The following is a 22,875-nucleotide window of genomic DNA, read 5'->3' as shown; positions in this document are numbered from 1 at the left end:
CAGCGCAGGTCAATTACCAAGCCCCTGCCTGGAAATCCAGATGCTCCTATCTACATCGGGGTTTATACCTGGGGACTCACTCTCTCCCTGGAGATTCTGGGCCACCACCTTGGTTGCTACTCCCTTCACAGTGTGGATTGATGAGTCACTGGTTCTTTCACAGGGTAACCTGCCTGTGTGCCCAGTTTGAAGCGGTCCTGCAGCATGGCTTGAAGAGAAGTCGAGGATTGGCACTCACAGCGGCAGCGATCAAACAGGCAGCCGGCTTCGCCAGCAAAACTGAAACAGGTACTGCTCCGCCTGATTCTGGACAGGAGGGGCTTATTGTCTCTCTTGCTCTCTCTTTTTATTTTTATTTATTTTTTAATAGTAGGCAAGGCAGTCATTGTATGGGACTGGGGTTGGAGATGTGTGTGTGTGCGTGCACATGCATGCAGAAATCTTATTTGTAGTAAAAAAAAATAATGGCATTGTCTGGCATCTTAATTTAAATGAGGTCATCTTTTGTGCAGAATTCTCAGAGCCATATGTTAGACACTTCTCTGGGTTTGGGGGCCTGTAGCCAATGTGCTTATTTCACCAATATGGTGTGGCAATTGCTGGGAAATTTAATAATCTGTTTTAATTTAATGCATGGGGATAGCATGGCGTTTCATAATTAAATGTCTTTAACAACAGCAACAGAAACCCTGCCAGTCTCTGAGCTTAGAGTTCTGCTGTCATCCATTTTAACGTTGTAAAGGCATTTCCCGTGTGAATGATAGCGAAAATGCTAATAACAACTACTAACACTTAGTTCTTAGTGCAAGCCTGCATTTTGTTAGTCTTTGATATAAATTAACTCGTGCACTTCTCATGACAGCCTGATAAGTAGTAGGGACCTTTCTTATCTCTGCTGTATAGATGAGGAAACTGTTCAAAGTGATTTGCTTTGCTTCTGCACCTTGGAGTGTGTCATGTCATATACAAAACGTCCTATGGAGTCCTCCTCCCCCCACATTCCAAAGAGCAGGTTCTTTCCAACTCTGCTTGTGGCTGCTGCCCCAAAGTTTTGAATCTTTCTTGTCACTGTAATAATGGCAGTGCTACTGCTGAGTAAAATGTGTTATCTTTAGCTAGTTCTTCTTTCACAGCAGGAAGGCAGGCCAGGTTGTGGTTGGTGGAGGTGTCTGAAAATTCTCTGCTAACTGAATCCTTAGCCTCTCTCTCCCTCAAGTTGCTGTCTCTACCTTCTTTCTTCTCAGCCCTTCAACAAATTTTTGATTCCTATTCATCTCACCAGTAGCTCATTTTAAGAAATGACTATTGTTGGTGTCAAGGGACAGCCTTGAGAGAGATTCCTGTCACTGTTCAATTTCCCTCAGTGCTTCTGCGTCTGCTTCATAAAAAACAGGGACGGAGGGAGCCAGTTCAGAGAAAAGCCAGCTTCAGGGGCCTCACCGTGTGTAGAAATCACTGCCAGCTGCCTTGGCCACCTGTGTGTGAGTCTCAAGAGTGTTGCAGTGGCTTCTCATCTCTGGGATGCTTCCGAGCCTCTGCGTGGGGGCGGCTCAGTGTTCTGGGTTGGTTGATGAACTTTTCGAGGACATAGCTTTTCCTAGAAACCCCCTAGACTTCCTGGACTCTCATATTTCATCTCATTTCCATCCTATCTGTCTCAGGGGGAGTGACCTTAGAGGACCTGGTGTGGAGTAAGCGAAGAGGCTCTTGGTCTGCTCCCATCCAGCCGAGGGCAGTTGCCGGGCAGGGTGGAGGCAACCCTGGCTTTGGAGTTAGACTGCGAGGGTCTGCCTTGTATGACCTTGGGAAAGTTCCCCTCTCAGCCTTAGCTTTTCTACCTGTAAAGGAGGGGAGTCTTGTCTGCTTGGGGGTTTCAGGAGGATACAGTGAGAACTTCATTTGAAGCAGCTCCTTTAATTCATAACAGCTAATAAATATTTAACCAGTTACCTTCCTCTCCCCAGTACCCTTTTAACTACTCTTCCATCTCACCCCTGTTTAAGGCTCTGATCTTTTGACCATAAAGAGTGACTCTTTCTGTTCCCATCCAGACTAGAACACTTTTTGTGTTTTTGTTACCTGGCCCTGATAATCAGAAGCACCAACATGTTTGCAAAGTGTTGGTGTTCTTGCCGCTCCTCTCTGTCTTAGCGTGAGTTCTACACCTGCATTGTGAAGAGACACATGAACGGGCAGTCTCTGGCTATTTTCTGCTGACGTGGATGTGCTGGGTGGCCTCTTAGCCAATTAGGAGAAGGGCAAGGACCAACTAGCTTAGCCCTTGAGTGACTGCCAAGGGCTTCCTTGTCATTGTCAGCAGTGTTAATTAACCATTCACTGGTTGCTACATAGTCCTGATCACAACTTCTTTCCTTCTATTGAATGTTTGATTAAAATCCTCACAGGGTGGGGGACGGGAGGTTTTTCAACTGCTAAGAGCTGGGGAAGATCAGATTAATGGCTTCTTGAGGCTGTTTTTAAAGCCATTGGAATGACCCTTTCAGACAGAATGAAGGAAATCCGAGGAGAATTGCATGGAAATGAGCATCGCTTGTCCCCTCGTCCATGCTGACTATGGGGTTAGCCGCTTTGTGTGGCATAGCGGTTAAGACCATTGGCTCTGGAGGCAGGTGACAGGGTTGAAATCCCCACTCAGTGACTTGTCACACATGAGCTCTCTGGGACATCCCCTCTCTGAACTTCTGTTTCCTCATGTGTTATATAAGGAAGGGGTATGGTGGGGGCTCCATGAGAGTGTGCCTGCGAAGCCCAGGCCCTGGTGCAGAGCTGCCAGGGCTGGTGTTGGATAACAGCATGGCAGCAGCCTTCCAGGGTAGGCCACTGTGTCCTTATTTTTCAGTTGATGAAACCGAGGCTCAAAGAAGTTAAGTTGCCTAAGCTGGTAAAACACAGAGCTGAGTATTCCAACCCAGGTCAGACTGACTTCAAATTCCTGCCTTTTCCCTCTTTAAACTACTTCTCCCTTCTCTGGCATTGGGCTGATGCCCATTATTGCTCCTCTGTAGACCACTGTAGACCAGTTAACTAAATTGAAAGTGACAGGGGAGAAGAAATAACAGTGAATTAATCCACAAGGTTTCTGTTGTGTTAGCTCTGTCTACCGATGAGAAGCATGAACTTTTAAAGAGAGAAAAGCTTAACTTCAAAGTAATGACTGAACAAAATGATATTGTTGAAAATCACAAAACAGTAGATAATGCTAGTGTCTGCATTTGGTCCTCTGGGGCGAGGGTGCACGGAGAACTGAGTTCAGAAACTAGTGCCCTTGTACAGTGTGCTTAAATTTCTTTTTTTAAGAGTTGCCTACATTTAAAAATTGTGAGATTTCATGTTGAAATATGGATTTCTTGCTTTTCTTAAACTTCAGTCTGTGACTCTGGGCCCACATTTGCAGTGGTGTCTTTGGCTGGAGCAGAATATGACTGCCCCCTGTAGATGGGGCAAATGTGCTCTATTCACCACAGTCTCCACCTCTCCCTATTGCCCCTAACCCTAGAGATGGAGTGTTGGTTGCCATTTACATTTGCACTGTGCTGCTGTCTTTCTCATTGTTAGAACCAGGAAAATACTTCTTGTTCCCACATCTTGATATTTTACTTTGGTCCTTTTGGGATCATGGTCCATGATAGAGGAAATACTTTTTTGAACATGTTAAGTTTGTGATAGCTCACTTTATTGAGACCCATTGTCACTTTTCCTATAGTGCTGAATGAGGGCAATGATGTGTGTTTTTCTTTGTTTTGTTTTGTTTTTTGGTGGCTGGCCGGTGCAGGGATCCGAACACTTGACATGTTTTTAACCTAAACTTTAGTCTATGCATACAGGCAAATGTACAAATGATAAGTGTACAGCTCAGCGTATCACTGAGTGACTCCACTCATGCTAGTATAATCTAGGATCAAGGAATAGAACGTTACCAGTACCCCAGAACCCCCCTCCTGCCCTCTTCCAGTTATTTTGCCCACCTCCTCCCCAAAAGTAACAATTACCCTGGCTTTTTGTACCACGGATTGCCTGGTTTTGAATGTAATTTAGTATGTTCTCTTTTGTGTCTAGTTTCTTTCACTCAGTATTGTTTTGTGAGATTCTGCCATGTTGTTGGTGAACCTTAATTCATGTTCACCTTCACTGATATTTAGTGTTTTACAGTTTATCTACTTTCCTACTAATGGCATTTGGACCATTTCCAGTTTGGGGCAATTATTGGTAGTGCTGCTGTGACTGTTCTTGTACATGTTTTTTGGTGAATGAATATATGTGTTTCAATTCAGTCTAGGAGTAGAATTAATTAGTTATAGGTTACATAAATGTTGAGCTTTAGAGGAAACTGTGGTTATGCCAGTTCATATTTTCTTTTTTTTTTTTTTTTGGTGGCTGGCTGGTAAGGGGAATTCGTATTTTCATCAGTGGTCAGTTTGTACCAAAGCAGTGGTGCCTCCACATTCCTGCTAACACTTGACATTGTGCTGAGGAGTGTGTAGTGGTATTTCATTGTGGTTTTAGTTGTCATTTCCTGATGACTAATGCTGTTGATCCCCTTTTCTTAGGCTTATTGGCCATTCAGGTGTCCTCTTTTGTAATGCAGGTGTTCAGATCTTTTGCCTATTTTCCTAGTGGGTTGCTGTCTTATGGAATTGTAGGAGTTCTTTATATATTCCATATACAAGTTCTTCCTAGGATACACGCTTTTCATAGTCCAATTTATCTGCCCTCTTAATGATATAACTTTTGTATTCTGCTTAAGAAATCTTTGCCTATTCCAAAGTAATAGTCCAATTTATCTGCCCTCTTAATGATATAACTTTTGTATTCTGCTTAAGAAATCTTTGCCTATTCCAAAGTAATGAAGATTATTATACGTTGATTTTCTAGTTCTGTTTTACCTTTTATTTTGATATCTACAGTTTACCTGGAATTAATTTTTTTATATGGTGTGAGAGAGTCAAGATTTTTTTCTCCCTTATCCTTATCCAATTGACTGAGCACCACTTACTGACTATTCTTTCTCAACTGTCCTTATACCACTTCTGTCATAAATCAGGTGTCCATATATTTTTAGGTATTTTTCTGGACTTTCTATTATATTCTTTGAGTTTACTTACCCTTGTACCAATAACAATTTACCTTAATTACTATATTTTTATAAAAAATCTTTAAGTGCAAATCCTTTTACTTATTCTTCAGGGTTTTGGCTCTTCTTGGCTTTCTGCATTTCCACATGCATCTTTGAATCCTCTTGTCAATTTCCAGAAAAAAGCCCAACTTGCTGGAATCTCAATTGGGTTTGCACTGAATCAGTAGACCAATTTGGGAGGAATTCACGTATTTACATTATCAAATATTCCAATCCATGGACATGGTGTAGCCATTCTTTATTTAAGCCTGGTTATCTAAACTGTTCTGTATGTTTCTGTGAACATATTTTGTTACGTTTATTCCCAGATATTTGAGATTTTTTTGATGTTATAAATGGCATTTAAAAATTTTTCATCTTCTGATAGTTTGTTGGTAGTAAATAGAAATGCAGTTGTTTGTATATTGATCATATATCTAACAACCTTGCTAAGTTCACTGGTTAATTCTAATAGTTTACCTGTATTTTTTGTGTTTGTTTTGGATTTTTTACTTGTGTAATCATGTTTTCCTTTTTCTTTTTTAATTTTTGCAAATGGTGAGTTTTATTGCTTCCTTTCAAATTTTTATGATTTTTTTTTCTTTATTATATCTGTAGGTCCTCCAGTGAAATTTTGAATAGCAGTGGAAATATGGTCATCCTTGTCTTCTTCCTAATCTCAGAGGAAAAGCTTTACAGATTGAGAGAGTTCTCTCTCACACACACAAAAGAGTTCCCTTCTGTATTTAGTTGCTAAGTTGCTAAGAGTTTTTAATTATGAATGGATGTTGAATTTTATCAAATGCTTTTTCTGCATCTATTGAGATTGAATTTCTAAAATAAACCCAACTTGGTAATGATGTATGTTCTTTTTAGATATCATTGGATTTGATTTTAAGATTTTTACATCTATCTTTATGGAATAAATTGACATGTTACTCTATTTTCTTGTAATTTCTTTTTCAATTTGGGATCAAGGTTATTCAGGCCTCATGAAACAAGTTGGGAAGTATTTTCTTTTTTTTATTTTCTATTTCTAGATGGGTATGTATACAACTGGCATTTTTCTTCTTCAAGTGGAATAATTTACTGATGAAGGTGGAACTGGAGCTTTCTTTGTAGAAAGGTTTCCCATTACAGATTAACTTTCTTTAATATAGCACTATTCAGGTTTTCTGTTTGTTCATGTATGAGTTTTGGTAAGTTGTGTTTTATTAAGGAAGGTGTTGGTTTTAAAATTTTGAATTTATTGGTGTATAATTGTTAATAATACCCACTAATCATCTTAATAGGAGGGTTCTTTAAAAAATTTGTGGAAAAATAGAATTAAAAGATAATATAAATTTTCCCATGAACTTTTTAAAACACCCCTTGTATAACAGGATTTTTAGGGTTGTAGTTTTTTAATTAAAAAATCACTCATTTATTTGTTTATTCCTTTGTTCCTTCCTTCACCCAAAACAACAGAAATTCATTTCTCACAGTTCTGGAGGCTGGAAGTTCAAGATCAGGACACCAGCATGGTCAGGTACTGGTGAGGGCCTTCTTCCAGGTTGCAGACGACCAGCTACCTTCTCGCTGTGTCCTCACTTGGTGGAAAGAGAGGTGATTACTCTGTTAAAAAACAACTTTAATGGAGTGTAATTTACTTACTATCAAATTCACCCATTTTAAGTGTAAACTTATAGGGTTGTGCAGCCGTCACCAGAATCCATTTTCAGAACATTTCCATCACCTCCCAAAGTTCCTTCATGCTCATGCGTGGTTCTGACTTCCATTCTTTCTGAGAAGTCACCTACTAATCAAATTGATGCTTTCTTCCTGATGAGTCACTTTTGCTGCTTTCACGAATCCTTCTTTATCTGGCTTTCAGTACGTTTGACCATGAGGTATCTAGGGTTTTGTGCTTTTGGTCAATTTCCAGAGTGTTGAAATGGTTGTTAATTTTATCCAGTTTCATAGTGGGTTTATTTTTATTTATTCTACTAGGGGTTTGTTGAGCTTCTTTGATATATAGATTCTATACAACTAAAATTTTGGAAGTTTCAGTCATCATCTCTACAAACTTTTTTTTCTGTTCTGGTCTCTCCTCTCATTCTGATACTCCTTTCATGTCTTCCCTGTGCACATACACAGCCTCAGGGTTGGCCAGAAGTGAGTGAGCTTGGGCCCTGGCCAGCCTGCTATTCAGGCATGGAGTCTCAACCAGGGGTATCTTTGACCCAGCCATGACTGCAGTCTAAGGCTAGTAGAGTTGATGTTTGTTGGGAAAATAGAATAGTTGAATCAGGCCCCCTTGCCTTCGGTGTGGTTGGGGGTGGTGTGGCGCATTCTTTGTAAGCAAATTGTGTATGTATGTGTGTGGATGGAGTTAGTGTGCATGCACGTGTGCGCCGCACACGGCCATGCTCTCAAACCTACAGCTTTTAAGGACCTGTTTGCCAGTTACTTAGCTCATAGACCTGCGTGTGAGGGGTCTGGTGACCCAGCCTGGTGTGTGAAGGGTTTGTGACCCAGTCTGTGAACAGGCTTGAGGGGTCTGTGAGCTCCAGACCCAGCCCTAGCTCGACAATTGGCCCAGTTGGCAGGATTACTGGCAGGTAAACTTAGCTTGACAGTGTTACTCCCTGCTCACCTGCTGCCAAGAGAACTCAATTCCACTGACAGTGACACAGGCAAGGGTATTGACCACACTGCAATTCAAGTGAGCTCCCCTCACCCTCAGCAGGCAAGCTGTGGTCCTCTAGGCCTGCCCCACCCTGACTGGCCTCTGCATAAACCTATCTGGGGGTCTGGTGGGGTGAGATGGGAGAAGCCCCAGGCAAGAACTCCACGGATTCCTACTGTTTTTATCTGAAATTCAGCAGTTTTCAAGCATAAATACCTCTCGGATTTTTATGCTTTTAGTCAATTTCCAGAGTGCTGAAATGGTTGTTAATTTTATCGAGTTTCATAATTGCTTTTAGGGGAGAGGTTTTGCTAAACTTCTTACTTGGCTTTAGCCAGAAGTTCCCTATGTTTGTTTTTGTCTTGATTTTTAATACATTCTTTGTGCATGCCTGGTAGTTTTGACTGAATGTCAGGTGTTGTCAATGAAGAATTGCAGAGATAATTTGAAGTTTGGGATGATGTTTTTTTTCCAGAGAGGATTTGCTGTTGCTTCTGGAGGGCAATTAAGGCAAAGGGAGATCAATTTAATCTCATCAAGGATTAAGCCAATTCACACCTGGGCTTTAGCATCTGTGCGAGCTGGTGTATTTCTGCTTCTCCCTTATTTCTCAGATGTAGTTCTCTGGGGTTTCTTCTCGCTTACATTAGTTTCCTAAGGCTACTGTAACAAATTACCACAAATTGGGTGGCTTAAAACAACAGAAATTGTTTCTCTCACAGTTCTGGAGGCTAGAATCCCTAAATCAAGGTGTTGGCAGGTTGGTTCCTTCTGGAGGCTCTGAGGGAGAATCTGTTCCTAGCTTAGGTGGATGTCAGCAATCCTTGGTGTTCCTTGGCTTGTAGCGCACTGCTCTGATCCCGGCCTTCTCTTCATATGGCCTTCTTTACTCTGTTCTGTGTCTCTGTGCGTCCTCTCCTCTCCTTACAAGGACACCAGTCATTGGACTTAGGGCCTACCCTAATCCAGTATGACCTCATCTTAACTTAATTACATCTGCAGAGATTCTTTTTCCAAATAAGGTCATGTTCTGAGGTTCCCGTGGACATGAATTTTGGGGGGACACTATTCTATGCAGTATACAGCTGACCCCTGAGGTGTTTACCAGTGTCGTACTATTAATTTTTTTCCTTACAGACTCTGTGGGCATTCTGAGAGTTCATCGCAGAATCTCTATGTAGTTGGAAAAAGCCTCAAGGGCAAAAACGGCTCCGAATGTAGGACTAATGTCTATGGACTTCCGTTTTCTTTGAGATCTTGGTCCCTCAAGTCTTTTCTGCCTTTGCAGAGCTTGTAGGACTTCAGTTTTTTAAAAAAGTTTTTAAAAAATTGTCTAGCTTTTAGCTTTTTTGCTTTTTTTTCTTTTGTTTTGGGAAATTGGTCTGATTTCATACTAATCTTCCATCTGAAAATGCATTGAATTGACGTCTTTTCCTGTGGCCAGATGTGCCATCATTGTGTGACCATCTTCATTTACTTTTCTACAATCAGGTTTCCTTCTGATATAAAAGAGCCTGGGAGATACTGCATGAGTTTGCATGCAGTATTCCTTCATTTTTGTGATAATTTTAATCAGTGCCTGTGTACATCTCCCATACTCTAGTTTGCTGCATGTTAGGTATTTTTGTTTTGTGCCTCACATTCAGGTTTCTTTTCGTTTTTGCCTTGGAGAGTTTTTGCCTACACATCCCTGACTTATGAAACATTGGCAAGACAGACATGATTATAAGCAGCGAAGCCAGCAACTCAGCTTTGTCTTGTTGGGCATTGTGGGTGGGTGGGGAGGCAGCGTCCGTTGCAAACTCAGATTCCTATTGAATAGATTGTCCAGATGGTTGGGTTATGAGGGACTCAGGCTTGGATGAAGTCACCTGGTGTGTCTGCTTTAGGACTGGCTGGATTCAAACCCCAGAAGTGAGGGTCTGCTGTGTCCAGTGGAATTTTTTTCCTCTTACTTTAATAAATGACTGGATTTATTTACACAAGTGATTGATTTGGTAATGGTGAGAAGGGAGTCTGCATTTTCAGAGTCTGGTTCTGCTTGTTGTATAAGCATTTTCTTATAGTTAGGTTAGCCTAAATAATTGCAGCAGACATTAGTTATTCTCTATCTGGCCGTTCTTTCCTTCCTTCCTTCCTTTCTTTCTTCTTTCCTCTCTCTCTCTCTCTCTCTCTGTAAATAAAGTTTTATTGGAACACAGCTGTGCCCATGTGTCATCAGACTGTGGCTACTCTTAGGCAGAGTTATGACAGACTGTCTGGCCTTTAAAGTGTAAAGTATTTATTATTTGGCCTTTTACAGAAAATGTTTGCCAACCCTTGTCTTACAGAACAAAGGACAGGAGATCCCACCTTATCTTTTCATCAGACCACATTCAGCTGTCTGTTGTCTGTATACCCCACTAGACGGTAAGCTTTGTGAAGGCAGGACACCATGTTTGTTTTGCTTCCTCATCACTCCCCAGCTCCTAGTGTGGTATCTGGCAGTATATATGTTCTTCGGTAAAAATATGTTCATGGGTTCAGATCCCTGTACTGGCCAATTTCCAAATAAAACGCCCCCCCCCCCCCCCAAAAAAAAAAAAACAAACCAAAACCAAAAACAGTTCAATAAATGAATACATCTTGGTTGGAAGAAAGGGCATTAATCAATGTGCACAGTAGTATATTTCATGGCTCCTGGGGTACTTTATACCAGGATCACTCCAGAGTGCTACAGGGGAAGTGATTTCTTTCTGAGGAACAAAGCAAAAATGAATTAGAAGTGGCCCAGAGTTGACCCAAAGGCTTGGCTTGGTATTGGTGGACTTTATAGCTATTGGAAGCCCAAGTAGCCAATGTAGAATGCAGTGTGGAAAATTAATTATTTTTCATTCCGCTGGATAAAGAAGAAAGAACCACTGCAATTATTGGCATTTGATGGCATAACCTTGGAATTTGATGTTCTTTTAATCACTAATATATTAGTATCATGCTGTATGTTGGCAGTCCACTACAAGGTGATAGGTATGGTTCAGAATATACCAGAGGCACAATTGCTATTATTGAGCCACTTGTAAAATTTAATTTTTCTTTGGCACTGAGGATCTTCTGACTTTGGAAAGCTGTCTTCCCTGCTTCCTGCAGTGCTGTGGCCTCTTGGCACACTTTCTAATTCTTTGCTGATCCTTCTTGGTGTACCACTTCTATACCTTCAAATATTATGAATCCCAGATTCATTGTCAACTCTTGTTTCTACATATGCTGTTTGAATTCCCTGTGAAAATTGCTGTCCGTGTGCCAATTACTGTCATAGTTAGACTTCAGCCCGGATCACTCCCTTGAACTCTGTCTCTCTCTTGAGTGTCTCTGTTTGGATGTGCCTCAGTCTTTTCAAAGTTTTCAGGACTGAATCCTCATCATTGCCCATGTTTGCTCCTGTGTTCCTTGCTTAGTAAATGGGTCTGCCCTTCACCCAGGTCCCCTGGACAGCTCTGGGCTTCCTCCTAGCCTCCTCCTCCTCCTCCCTCCCCTCTGCCCTAAACCAGTCCTTCACGAAGCCCTGTGTTTTCTCTCTCTCAGATGGGCCCAGATCCACTCACGTTTCCTCCTTCCTTAATGAGTTCTCTTCTCTCTCCCCCAGTTGTGTCTTTCTGCCTTCACTCCGGATCAGTTCTAACCACTCTGCATATTGTAGACAGAGGGTTCTTCTTAAAAGACGTTCCACTCCCCCCCTCCGCCCCCCACTTAATGCTCTTCCATGGGTCTCTGTGGGAGTTGGGACAAAGTGTAACACACCTTGGCATGGCTTCCGAGATTTTGTTCCCTACCAGCTTTGTCTATCTCTGCTCTTCCTCTTATATCTTCTCGTACACCCAAGGCTAATATGCAGCAGGCAGGTAAACCCTTGCAACACTTGTGTCCAGTTGGCAAAGAAATGATGGCCCGAGCCCCACAAGTTCCCTTCCTGCCAAGGCCCCTGCTTTGAGACCCCTGGGACTTCCCTACAATTCAGCAACTAAAGCATTACTGCTAGATACTCTGGGGGATATGGCCTTCCGTACCTCTGCCTTTTCATTGCCCAGTGCCTCTGTCCAATTTAGATTGTTAAATCCTCTTTTTTTTTGGCGGCCGGCCAGTATGGGGATCCAAACCCTTGACCTTGGTGTTACAACACTGCCCTGCAACCAGCTGAGCTGACTGGCCAGTCCCAAAGCCTCTATTTTGGATAGCACTCCTGGTTTCTACTGTACTGAAACTCAGGTCTGGAAGTACGCTCTGTTCTTTCCCTTCCATTACCCTCCTCCTTCCCCAGCCCTCACCCAAAGCCCTACTGCCCAAACTTCTTTTCAAAAAATTGTTGTAAAATATACATAATAAAATTTACCATTTTAACCATTCCGAGTGTACATTTCGGTGGCATTCACATTGTTGTGCAACCGTCACCACCGTCCATCTCTGGAACCTTCTCATCTTCTCAAACTGACGCCGTGTACTCAGTAAACACCGACGCTCAATTCCCCAGCCCCTGGCAACCATCTTCTACTTAATCTCAGTGAATTTGACTGTTTTAGGTACTGCATTTATGTGGAATCTTATATTTGTTCTTCTGTGTTTGGTTTCATTTAGCATAATGTCTTCAAGGTCCATCTGTGTTGTTGTATATGTCAGAATTTCCTTCCTTTTTAAGGCTGAATAATGTTTCAGTGCAGGTGTATATCCCATTTTGTTTGTCCCAAAGGACACTTGGGTTGCTTTCACGTATTGGCTTTCGTGAATGGTGCTGCTACAAATATGGGTATAAGATATTTCTTCTTCCCTGTTTTTGTTCTTTTGGGTATATACCCAGAAATGGAATTGCTGGGCCATGTCGTAATTCTGTGTAGCTTTTTGAGGAAATACCAAACTGTTTTCCGCAGCTGCTGTACCATTTTATATTCCTACCAGCAGTGGCAGTGCACAAGGGTTCCGATCTCTCTATATCCTTGCCAACACTTTTTTTTTTTTTTTTTTTTGTCTTTTCGTGACCAGTAAGGGGATCGCAACCCTTGGCTTGGTGTCGCCTGCACCGCGCTCAGCCAGTGAGCGCACCAGCCATTCCTATGTAGGATCCAAACCCGCGGCGGGAGCGCCACTCTCCCGAGTGCGCCACGGGGCCGGCCCTAACACTTTTTTTCTTTTTCTTTTCTTTAAATAACAGCCGTCCTAATGGGTGTGAAGTGTTATCTCACTGTGGTTTTGATCTAGTCTCTCTTGAAGTTTCAGATTCCTTTCAAAAGTCATTCATGAGCTCTCTACCCAATTCAGCTGGACTGTGCTCTCCTATAGCCCTGAGTCCTTCTCTTATGAAACCTGAGTATGGCACTACCTGTTTACTTGACTGTTTCTCTGTCTTGAAGTTCTGGGACTGGGTCTGTCGTTGGTTATCATTGTAGCTCCAGTGTACTGCAAGCTACCTAGCCACTTACATTGTAGAGGCCACCAAAGGACTACATTTAAAATAATGACTCAAGGATCCTCACTTCATATTCCTGGAAATCTAAATCCCTTCCTTCTGCTGAGTGAATACATCTTCACAGTCAGTTGGAAGCAGGTGGTATTAATATATCCCCAGCTATAAAATTAGAGAAACCGACTTCCTTGATCCTCTGTGGGGATTTTTCAAAACGGCTCATTGCATTTTAACTCAAAGCAGAATTTATATTTAGCTTCATTGGGTCACCTTGGGTAACAATTTCATTTCTGTAGAAAATTAATTTTGGAGAAGCAGCATGTGCCAGGAGAACCCATCCTTTTGATTGTGATGGGAAGTTCACTCCCCACCCTCCCACCAAAACACTTTCGGTTCCCTCTTATTGCTTCTCTGTTGTATTCATGAACTTGCAAATCAGCTACTTCTTATGAAAGACACCTTGAAAGCTGTTTGCTAAAGGTGCAGAGAAAATACTGAGCTCTGTCCAGGATGATAGAAATAGTTAACAGCTGGTAGAGAACAGCTGGCCTTGGGGAAGGATATCAGAAGCCAGGGTGCTATCCCCCATGGGCTAGGTGTTAACCTGTTGGTTGCCAGATTATGGGGATGTCCACAGGGTCCTGGGGAGGGTCCAGGATTCCTGGGGTGACAGAGGGATTGGCTAGTGGCTTTTAAGGGGTAGGAAAGTTTCCCAGCATTTTAAGTTCTGGTATAGCTGACTGATATCTCTTGGCCAAACGTGACCTCTGGCTATTTCAGACGTGTTTAATCATGGTGTCTCATAAATTAAAACTCAGATTTGGCCTTCCAGTTGTCAGTTTTTAGATGTAATTATCCAGCCTGTAAATTCCATGGGTCTTTTGCTCTACCCCTATCAGAATGTAAATGACTCTTCAGCAAAGGGTGGGGGTATGTCCCTAAAAGGAAATGAGACACAAGTTTTTAGAAGTTCTTGTTTCTTTGAGGCTAGAGAAGTTTTCCACTTTTTAATAAAGCAGGTGCTGTAGACTTGCATAATACGGGTGAATGCCAAGTGTACTGTGCTGAGCTTTAGAACTCAGAGACTCAAACTTCAGATGCTCACGGAGACCAGACAGATGAAAGAGAGGAGTCACTTGGCCACTGCAGAGGAGTGTTCAGGAAGAAGAAAATAGATTTTGATGAGTTGCTAGCAGTCTGCCCTGGGTGGAGTTTTTACTATTGTATGTAGAGTGGTCAGAGAGAGCCTCTGGGGGGCCATTTGAATGGAGACTGTTACATTCAAAGGCTTGTAACAGTCAGTTGCCTGTTTGTACTCACAATTATTCTCTGCCCTTCCCCTGCAAACTCTGTCTACCAGGCTCCCTCGCCCATTGCCTTCTAGCATGGCTTGGCCAGTTGGAGGTGGTGCTGAGGTGGGAGGAAGAGAGAGGCTAGAGTGTTCCTTCCCCTCACACCTGTTTTAGGTGACATCACCAGCAGGGTCCCATGAACATCCCACATGAACATCCCACTTTCCTCCTAGGACAGACCCGTCTGCCACAGTCCAGCTGTTGCCTAGCAGCCCTGCCAACACCATTTCTTCCTTTTGTTCTTCTGGTCTCTGGTACCAGTCATCTCTAAGTGGCCTTTAATAAGGCCCTTATTGGGCTTTTTAGCTTTTCTAAAATCTTTGTGACAGAGTCCCTGTATTAAACTCCTTCAGGTGGACTACCTGGTGTGGGTTCTGCTTGCGTGGCTGGGTGGGCCTTTGGTGGAGCAGGCTTGGCACATTGGAGGAACATCAAGGAGACCCGTGAGGCTGTAGCAGGATGAGGGACAAGGTGAAGTCGAGAGGTAGAGGAGGAGCCAGGTCACATATGGGCAGTAGGTGGTAATTTGTCTTTGCTTTCCTGCTTTCTGTGATCCCCATCCACTCCCACCATGATAATTGACATTTGTTTCACGGAGTCAGTAGCGATGTTTAATTTTGAAATTTAAATCTACTGAAGTCTTCACAAGTAATCTAGTATTTCAGCCTATCAAGCATGTATTCATTCTTAAAAAATGGTTCAGGTTCTGAATTGTACACTTGAAAATGGTGAATTTTGTTGTGATTTTTTTACCACATTAAAAATAAAACTGGAAGTGACTAAGTTACCTTTACTTGTCAATTTTGTTTTTTCCAACTGACAGGGAGTTTACTAACTGAAAGGGAATTTAAAAGCAGAGTTAGAGCTGGTCGGTTACCTCAGTTGGTGAGAGTGCGGTGTGGATAATGCCAAGGTCAAGGGTTCAGATCCCACTACTGGCCAGTTGCCAAAAACAAAACAAAACAAAACCCAGAGTTAATTTCAGTTGCAGAGAAATAAAGGCAGTCCAATCTCTACTCCCCGCCTCCCCCCAAAAAGTATTAATGTAAAATGGTTGCAGCCACTGTGGAAGATAGTTTGACAATTCCTCAAAAAATTAAACATAGAGTTACCATATGACCCAGCAATTCCACTCCTAGATAAGTACCTAAAAGAATTGAAAGCATGGACCCGAACAGGTACTTGTATAACCATGTTCATAGCAGCATTCTATACAGTATCCAAAAAGATGGAAATAACCCAAATGTCTGTCAACAGATAAATGCATAAACAAAATGTAGTATATCCACATAATGGAATATTATAAAACTACAAAAGGAATGAAATACTATTCATACATGATACAAAGTGGATGAGCCTCAAAAATATTATGTTGAAGAAACTAGACACAAAAGGACAAATATTGTTTGATGTTATATTATATGATGAACCTAGAATAGTTAATTTTATAGAGATAGAAAGTAGAAGTTATGGGGGGCTGGGGGAGGGGAAAATGGCAGAGTTATTGTTTAATGGGTGTTTGAGTTTCTGTTCAGAATGATGAAAAAGTTTTGGAAATGGATAGTGGTGATAGTTGCACAACATTGTGAATGTACTTAATGCCACTGAATCATACAGTTAAAAATGGTTAAAAAAGGGCCAGCCTGTGGCTCACTTGGGAGAGTGTGGTGCTGATAACACCAAGGCCATGGGTTTGGATCCCTATACAGGGATGGCCAGTTGCTCACTTGCTAGAGCATCGTGCTGACAACACCAAGACAAGGGTTAAGATCCTCTTATCATTCATCTTTTGTAAAAAAAAAAGGTTAGGGCCGGCCCCGTGGCGCACTCGGGAGAGTGCAGCGCTTGGGAGCGCAGCGGCACTCCTGCTGTGGGTTCAGATCCTATATAGGAATGGCCGGTGCGCTAACTGGCTGAGTGCAGTGCGGGCGACACCGAGCCAAGGGTTGTGATCCCCTTACCGGTCACAAAAAGGACAAAAAAAAAAAAAAAAAAAAAAAAAAAAGGTTAAAAAACGCTGTCCGCTTAGCTCAGTTGGTTAGAGCGCAGCCTTATAACTACAAGGTCACGGGTTCAGATCCCCAAACTGGCCAGCTGCCAAAAAAAAAAAAAAGGTTAAAATGGAAAACGTTATTATGTATATTTTACCACAGTTTGTTAAAAAGCTAAAAATTGTGTCAAGTATACATACTTTATACAAGTGTTTATTATATATGGTTTGTATTTAAACCATGGTCCTTATGTTCTAGTTCCAGGAGGCAGTCTTGTGGCTAGTTGGAAGATGGCCAAGTGACAAAACTACAGTTCCTAATTGGAAACTCTGCTTTGCCAGTCCATTTGCGCCTTGCAGTCGGGCTTATCCAGATTGGGATGTGACTGGGATTTTGCAGCACCTGTATCCAGTTCTCAGGGAGGAATATGGAAAATTTTGGTTTCCCTTTTGTTCTTGGAGTGGTTGACACCAAGTATGGCTGATTCTGTTTGTTTCCTACCTCAAATGTATTCTCCCTGTCTTCCTTGGCTTAATAGAACCCTGATTTTGCTTGTGGCTGTGGTATGTCCTTCTCCCGGTAATGGATCACAAGTGATTAAGCCAGTCTTGACATTCTGTTCTCTAATTTCTCTGCTCCCTTGTGATTTTCCGGGATTACAAATCCTTGCCTTATAAAAGGGCTGATAAGCTGCTTTGTCCTGTCCCCTTTCTTCCTGCTCCACTTGTGAATGTGATGCCCAGAGTTGTTTCAGTCCTCTGTGACAGTGAGGTCAAGAGTCTTGAGATTCTGTCTCTGCACAGCCTTGAACCAGCTGCCTGCCTTCTAACTATTTATGTGAAAGTTGCAGATGCCCTGCAATGGCCAGATGATGCCCCGCTGGGTTTGCTGCCCAGTTCCATGGAAGGGAGAGGTTGGGGTAGTGCTGAAGGCAGCTTCACAAGGAACTGATGGAACACATTTCCTATAGGAAAGAGGGATGGATGCTGTTTCTAGAGGAAAGGGGAAGAGCTGCTGTTTGCCTGCCTTAGTGCCCAGGCTTTTGTTGCCAGGGTAGTAATGATATTCATAGCTGTTTTTCACTGGGCACCAGTTATATGCCAGGTATGTTAATAATTATAGCTAACATTTATTGACTGCATTTATTGGATACACTTTACATGTACTCTTCTTTTTTTTGGTGGCTGGCTGGTACAGGGATCCGAACCCTTGACATTGATGTTAGTTTACATGTACTTTTATTTCCTCATAGCAATCCTTAGAGGTAGGTACTGTTATCCCCATTATACAGATAAGGAAAATAGAGACAAAATAAGTTGCCCAAGCTCACACAATGCCTAAAAACAGAATTTGAGCCAAGGTTTTTGTCTTCCTTGTGGTCTCCAAAGTATGAATTCTCAGCACTAACCAAGGCCTGTTAGAAACTTTGCCAGAAGTCCAGTGCTATTAGTCATTCTCTGCTAACAAGTGCCCCAGGGCAGCTCACCTGAACACCCCCTTCCTGACTCTTGTTCTTGTTGGCAGTTGGTTTTTAGGTGTTCAGGGAACCAGAAGCACTTGCCCACTTTTGGAATTAACCCCACATTGCAAACAGATTGGAACATATTCTCAAATTAAATTATGGACACTGCATGTGTTAATTGGCAGGTGAGGTGCACTTTAAATAGACCACATTAATTCTGGCAGTGGAACTGGAACCCTACAGGGATAATTCTTATTATCAGCAGCATCACTCTGAGGAGCTTTAAAAGGATTCTGTAGCAGTAAGCAATTTGCAAAATTGAAAGGTGAAACACACTGTAAAGTGTTCTTACGCATTCAAGGTCAGAGGGAGGTGACTGCGTTTTTTAAGTTGTCTGGGGTGTTTCTAAACATGTTTATTGGCCGGTTGGCCTAGGGCATTGCTCTTGCCAAATTCTGCCTGTCCTGGTTTCTGAGAGAGGGGGCAAGTGGAAAGAAGGCTGTTTTGTACCGTTTTGTGGTTTGGATAGATCTGATGAGTTTGGAAAGGGGATTAGTTTGACTTTTAGGGATTGAGACAGAAGATAGTGCTGAGTGAACTGCCCTGTTAGTAGTTTTTTCAGTCATTCCTGGGAAGTTTATTCTAAATGATCCCAAAGTTTGGCTTGATCCACAAGTATGTATGCACACTCATGTATACTTATACATTTGGATGCTGTTAATAGAAAAAAGAAGCAGCGACACAAGTGCCCTCTTCTAAGAAGGTTATTATTATGCTAAGCGTGCTTGTTCATCTTGGGCTGGGCACTGTGCTCAGCGTTTTTTGTCCCTTTCCTTCCATTATCCCAGTAACCCGGGGCGATGCTATACTTTTGTGTTCATTTTACAGGCAAGGAATCCAAGGCTCAGCATGGTTGAGTGGCTTGCCCAGGGTCATCTGGCTGAATGATCTCTTCTTCCCTTTGAGCTGCCCACCCGACTGGAAGCCCCTTAGGGATGAGTCCTTGTCTCTACCTCGTAGCCCGTAGCCTAGCCCAGTTCAGGGCTCACTAGAAGAATGTGGTTGATCCTAGTTAAGTTGAATTGAAATATTAGTGAGCTTATCAACCTGGCATCTAGTTTCTGGAGATGTTTGTTTTTGCATCCTTCTGGAAGAAAGGTTCAAAGACTTTGTCACTTTCTCAGAGGCGTCTGTGAGCCTGGTTAGCTCCTGGATTGGAAGCTGGGTCTGGCTGCAGAGATTCAGATTTGCCCCCTAGAATATTAAGCAGTTGTGGACATGATCATTTTGAAGAAGGTAGAGTCCCCTCATTTTGAAAGGCGGCGTGGTTCAGTGGTTTGCAGTTAGCTCTGAGGTCTCTTTCTTTTTTTTTTTTTTGAGGTTCCTTTCTATTGAACTGCTTACTAACTGTATATCTCTGGGTGAGTTACTTCTTTTGTCCAGACCTCAGACCTTGTCTTTGACATGGAGATGGCCTTGGCTGTTATGAGGTCAGAAATAAAGTATTTAGTGCAATGGCTGGTGTAAAGTTAATGCTCGATAAATAGTAGCTGCTGTTGCTGCTTTTATTGTTGGCAGCATGAAAAAGTGTTGATGAACCAATGTTAAGAAAACTGGTCATAAAATTACATATATACTTACAATTACAACTATGAAGAAATCTGTGTGCATGTGGATAAAAAAAGGTAGGATGTGAGGAGATGCAAGTAGTTGTAAGAGTTACTATTTTATGGATAAAAGCAAACTTTTTTAGCTTTTTATTAAAGCCTTGAATCTATTCCTATGCTCAGACCCAGTAATTTCACATATGGAAATCTCTTCTAAGAAACTAGAAATGAGGACAATTATTTATGTATAAAGATGTTCATTGCTGTATGGAGGGAAAATTGGCAGTGTATCATGTTTCCAGTAGTAGAGGAATAGTTAAGTTATGTTTCACTGGGAAGCCATCAGAAAATCATGTTTCAGAGACTTTTATTGTAATAGGAAAATGTTCATTATCTAGATAAGAAAATAAGTGAACCAGGATACAGAATTATACATTTATACAGAGTGTCTCTGACTTATATGGTTTGCCTTAGAATTGTTCCACTTATGATGGGTTTATTGGGGTATTAAATGCATTTTTGACTTATAGTATTTTTGTCTCCAATGTGTTTATTGGGATGTAACCCCATTGAGAGTGGAGGAGCATTTGTATGTGCACATATGCTCGTACAATATGATGTTATACTATTTTCTTATGGCTGTAAGAAAGTACTACAAAATTGGTGGCTTTTAAACAACACAGATTTATTCTCTTACAGTTCTGGAAGCCAGATGTCCAAAATCAGTTTTACTGGGCTAAAGTCAAGATGATGGCGGGCTGGTTCCTCCTGGAGGCTCCAGGGCAGAATCCATTCCTTGCCTCTTTTAGCTTCTGGTGGCTGCCAGCATTCCTTGGTTGTGGCTGTATCATTCTAATTTTTGCTCCTCTGGTCACATCACCTTCTCTTCTATATTATATCTCCCTCTGCCTCCCTCTTATAAAGATACTTATGATTATAATGGGCCCGCAGGGCTTATACAGGATAGTCTCCCCATTTCTGGATCCTTAATCACAGTTACAAAGACCCATTTGCTGTGTAAGGTAACATTCACATGGTCCAGAGTTTAGGATGTGAATATCTTTGGGGGTCATAATTCAGTTTAGCACAAATGTCAATTTTGCATAAAAAAGAAAAGTGCAGGAAAAAAAGACCAAAAGGAAGTTTTAAAAATGTTAACAATGGTCATCTCTGCATGGTGGGTTTTGGGGTCATTTTTATTTCTGATATATTCTTCTGTATCTCTTACCTTTTTTGTGCTCGGGATGTGCTTTTATAATCTAAAAAGTTGCCTTGGGACCATTGCTCTAAAATCAATGAGCATCCCAGGCTGAGTGACACAGCACCTGTGCCCTCTCTCCCCAGAGCCCGTGTTCTGGTACTATGTGAAGGAGGTCCTCAACAAACACGAGCTGCAGCGCTTCTACTCCCTGCGCCACATCGCCTCGGACGTGGGCCGCGGCCGGGCCTGGCTGCGCTGTGCCCTCAACGAGCACTCCCTGGAACGCTACCTGCACATGCTCCTGGCTGACCGTGGCAGGCTCAGGTGCCAGGGCCGGCGGGTTCTGGGAGGGGGTGGAGCCGAGGGGTGAAGATCAGGGAATCTGGAGTCATCCCACCTGAATCTGCATCCCAGACCCTCCACCAGCGGCAAGTGGGTTCCCCTCTTATAACCCCAATTTGTTTGGCTGTGCTGTGGGGACAGTTGGTTGGGAATAAATGAGAAAATGCCTGTAAAGAGTTCAGCATGGCACCTGCTGTGAAACCAGCACTCAATCAATGTGTATTATTCAATCACTGTTTATTGTTTTTTAGGATACAGGCTGTTCTTCACTGTATGGAGTTTTAATTTGGGATTCTTTCATTCACCCAATCCTAAACTGACTGAAAAAAAATATGGAAGTGTTAAGCTGGGGAAAGAAGTCATTTGTTTTTATTAAAAACTCTGTTTTCTTATGTTTTCTTTTTTTCTTGATCATAAAGATAAAGTTCACTCTGTCAGTTAGTATAGGTTAGGTTATGCTGCAGTAACAAACACCACAAAATCCTCAGTGGCATGAGACACCCAGGTTTATTTCCTCCTGATGCTACATATCCATCATGGCTGAGCAGGGACTTTCTCATCTCAGGAACCTAGGTCCCAGTGGCTCTGTCTCTACAAATGCTTTCATGATTGTCAAAATAGGAAAAGGATATATGATTGAACTAAGCACTGGCTCTTCAAGCTTCTGCCCACAGTGGCAAGTCACATGGCCACACCTGAGCCCAGCTGGGTGGGGAGAGGACATTGAATATGAGTCTGTGATCGTATAGTCAACCATACTTTCTTAAAAACATTTGAAAATGCTGTAGAGCCCACTGGGATTAAAAAAAATGACTCATAATTTATACAGAGATAACTCTGCTAACATGTTGGTATTTTCTTTCCTGTCATTTTTCCTCCACTCGTGATATTTATGATCTTTCTTGCTCTAACTCTGGCTGTAATTTTTCCTCTGAGAATGATGGACTGGACATATTTTTTGTCTCCTGATGATACAGAGGGACATTGATCAATCCTGCCCTGTTTCCTTGAATAACTTCCAAATCAGCAATGCCCAGATCCTTGACAGTGAAATTTCATTTAATTCAGTAAACTGGCATTTCATCAGTACTGTGATGTAGGCTCTTGATTTCATATCTTGCTGTGTGTTCCCTGACTCATGTCTGTTCTGCTTCTTTTGCTGCTGTGGTCACCTCTGTATGAGTAATTTCTCAGGTGTCTTGGTATTGTGCACCAGGGCTCTTAAAAATACCCTTGAAGTTCTCCCATTGGTTGTGCCCGTGACGCCTTATCCAATTGTATGTCAGACTCTTTGGGTCTGGAATGGGAGGGCCGGGAGCCAGGATAGCTGGTACTGACTGTACCTGTGTCCTGGTCAGTGTCTGAGTTGGGAGGCTGAGAATGTCTGTACCTCTAGAGCATTCACCAGCTTTAGTTAAGGAGAACATACTCATGTTTCTTAAAATGAATTTTGGTGAAGCTCTTTCCAGCAGATCATTTGCAAGTAGTTCAGTTACATACTCAGTATCAAAGCTGAATTAACAGTGGGAAGTTGAAGTGAATCTAGTAGTTAAGAATCACAGATGGGCTTACCTGAATCACTAGCCACTTCTCTAACTCAATGTGGGGAAACCAAATTTATTTACACACATGAAAACTGGCTCTGATTTTCAAAGGATCACAATTTTGAGAATCATAGGTACAGTTG

The 22,875-nt window shown here is 42.2% G+C and overlaps 1 protein-coding gene across 3 annotated transcripts in view; it reads left to right on the top strand.

Annotated features, from left to right (window-relative positions):
- Positions 1 to 22,875, top strand: part of SNX29 (sorting nexin 29) — a 573,196-nt gene that overhangs the window by 50,936 nt on the left and 499,385 nt on the right. For 2 of the 3 annotated variants that reach the window (XM_063099603.1, XM_063099601.1), the window contains 2 exons: positions 164 to 288; positions 20,990 to 21,170. In XM_063099603.1, the coding sequence (XP_062955673.1) occupies positions 21,142 to 21,170 (29 nt within the window). In that variant the 5' untranslated portion in view covers positions 164 to 288; positions 20,990 to 21,141. Of the gene's footprint in view, positions 1 to 163; positions 289 to 20,989; positions 21,171 to 22,875 lie in introns of those variants that run through there. The other variant, XM_063099602.1, reaches the window with a different exon arrangement.

This window comes from Cynocephalus volans, chromosome 6 (assembly GCF_027409185.1).
Source record: "Cynocephalus volans isolate mCynVol1 chromosome 6, mCynVol1.pri, whole genome shotgun sequence".
Taxonomy (NCBI): domain Eukaryota; kingdom Metazoa; phylum Chordata; class Mammalia; order Dermoptera; family Cynocephalidae; genus Cynocephalus; species Cynocephalus volans.
Note: the sequence above shows the minus strand (reverse complement) of the source record. Positions and strands in the feature narration are given on the sequence as shown.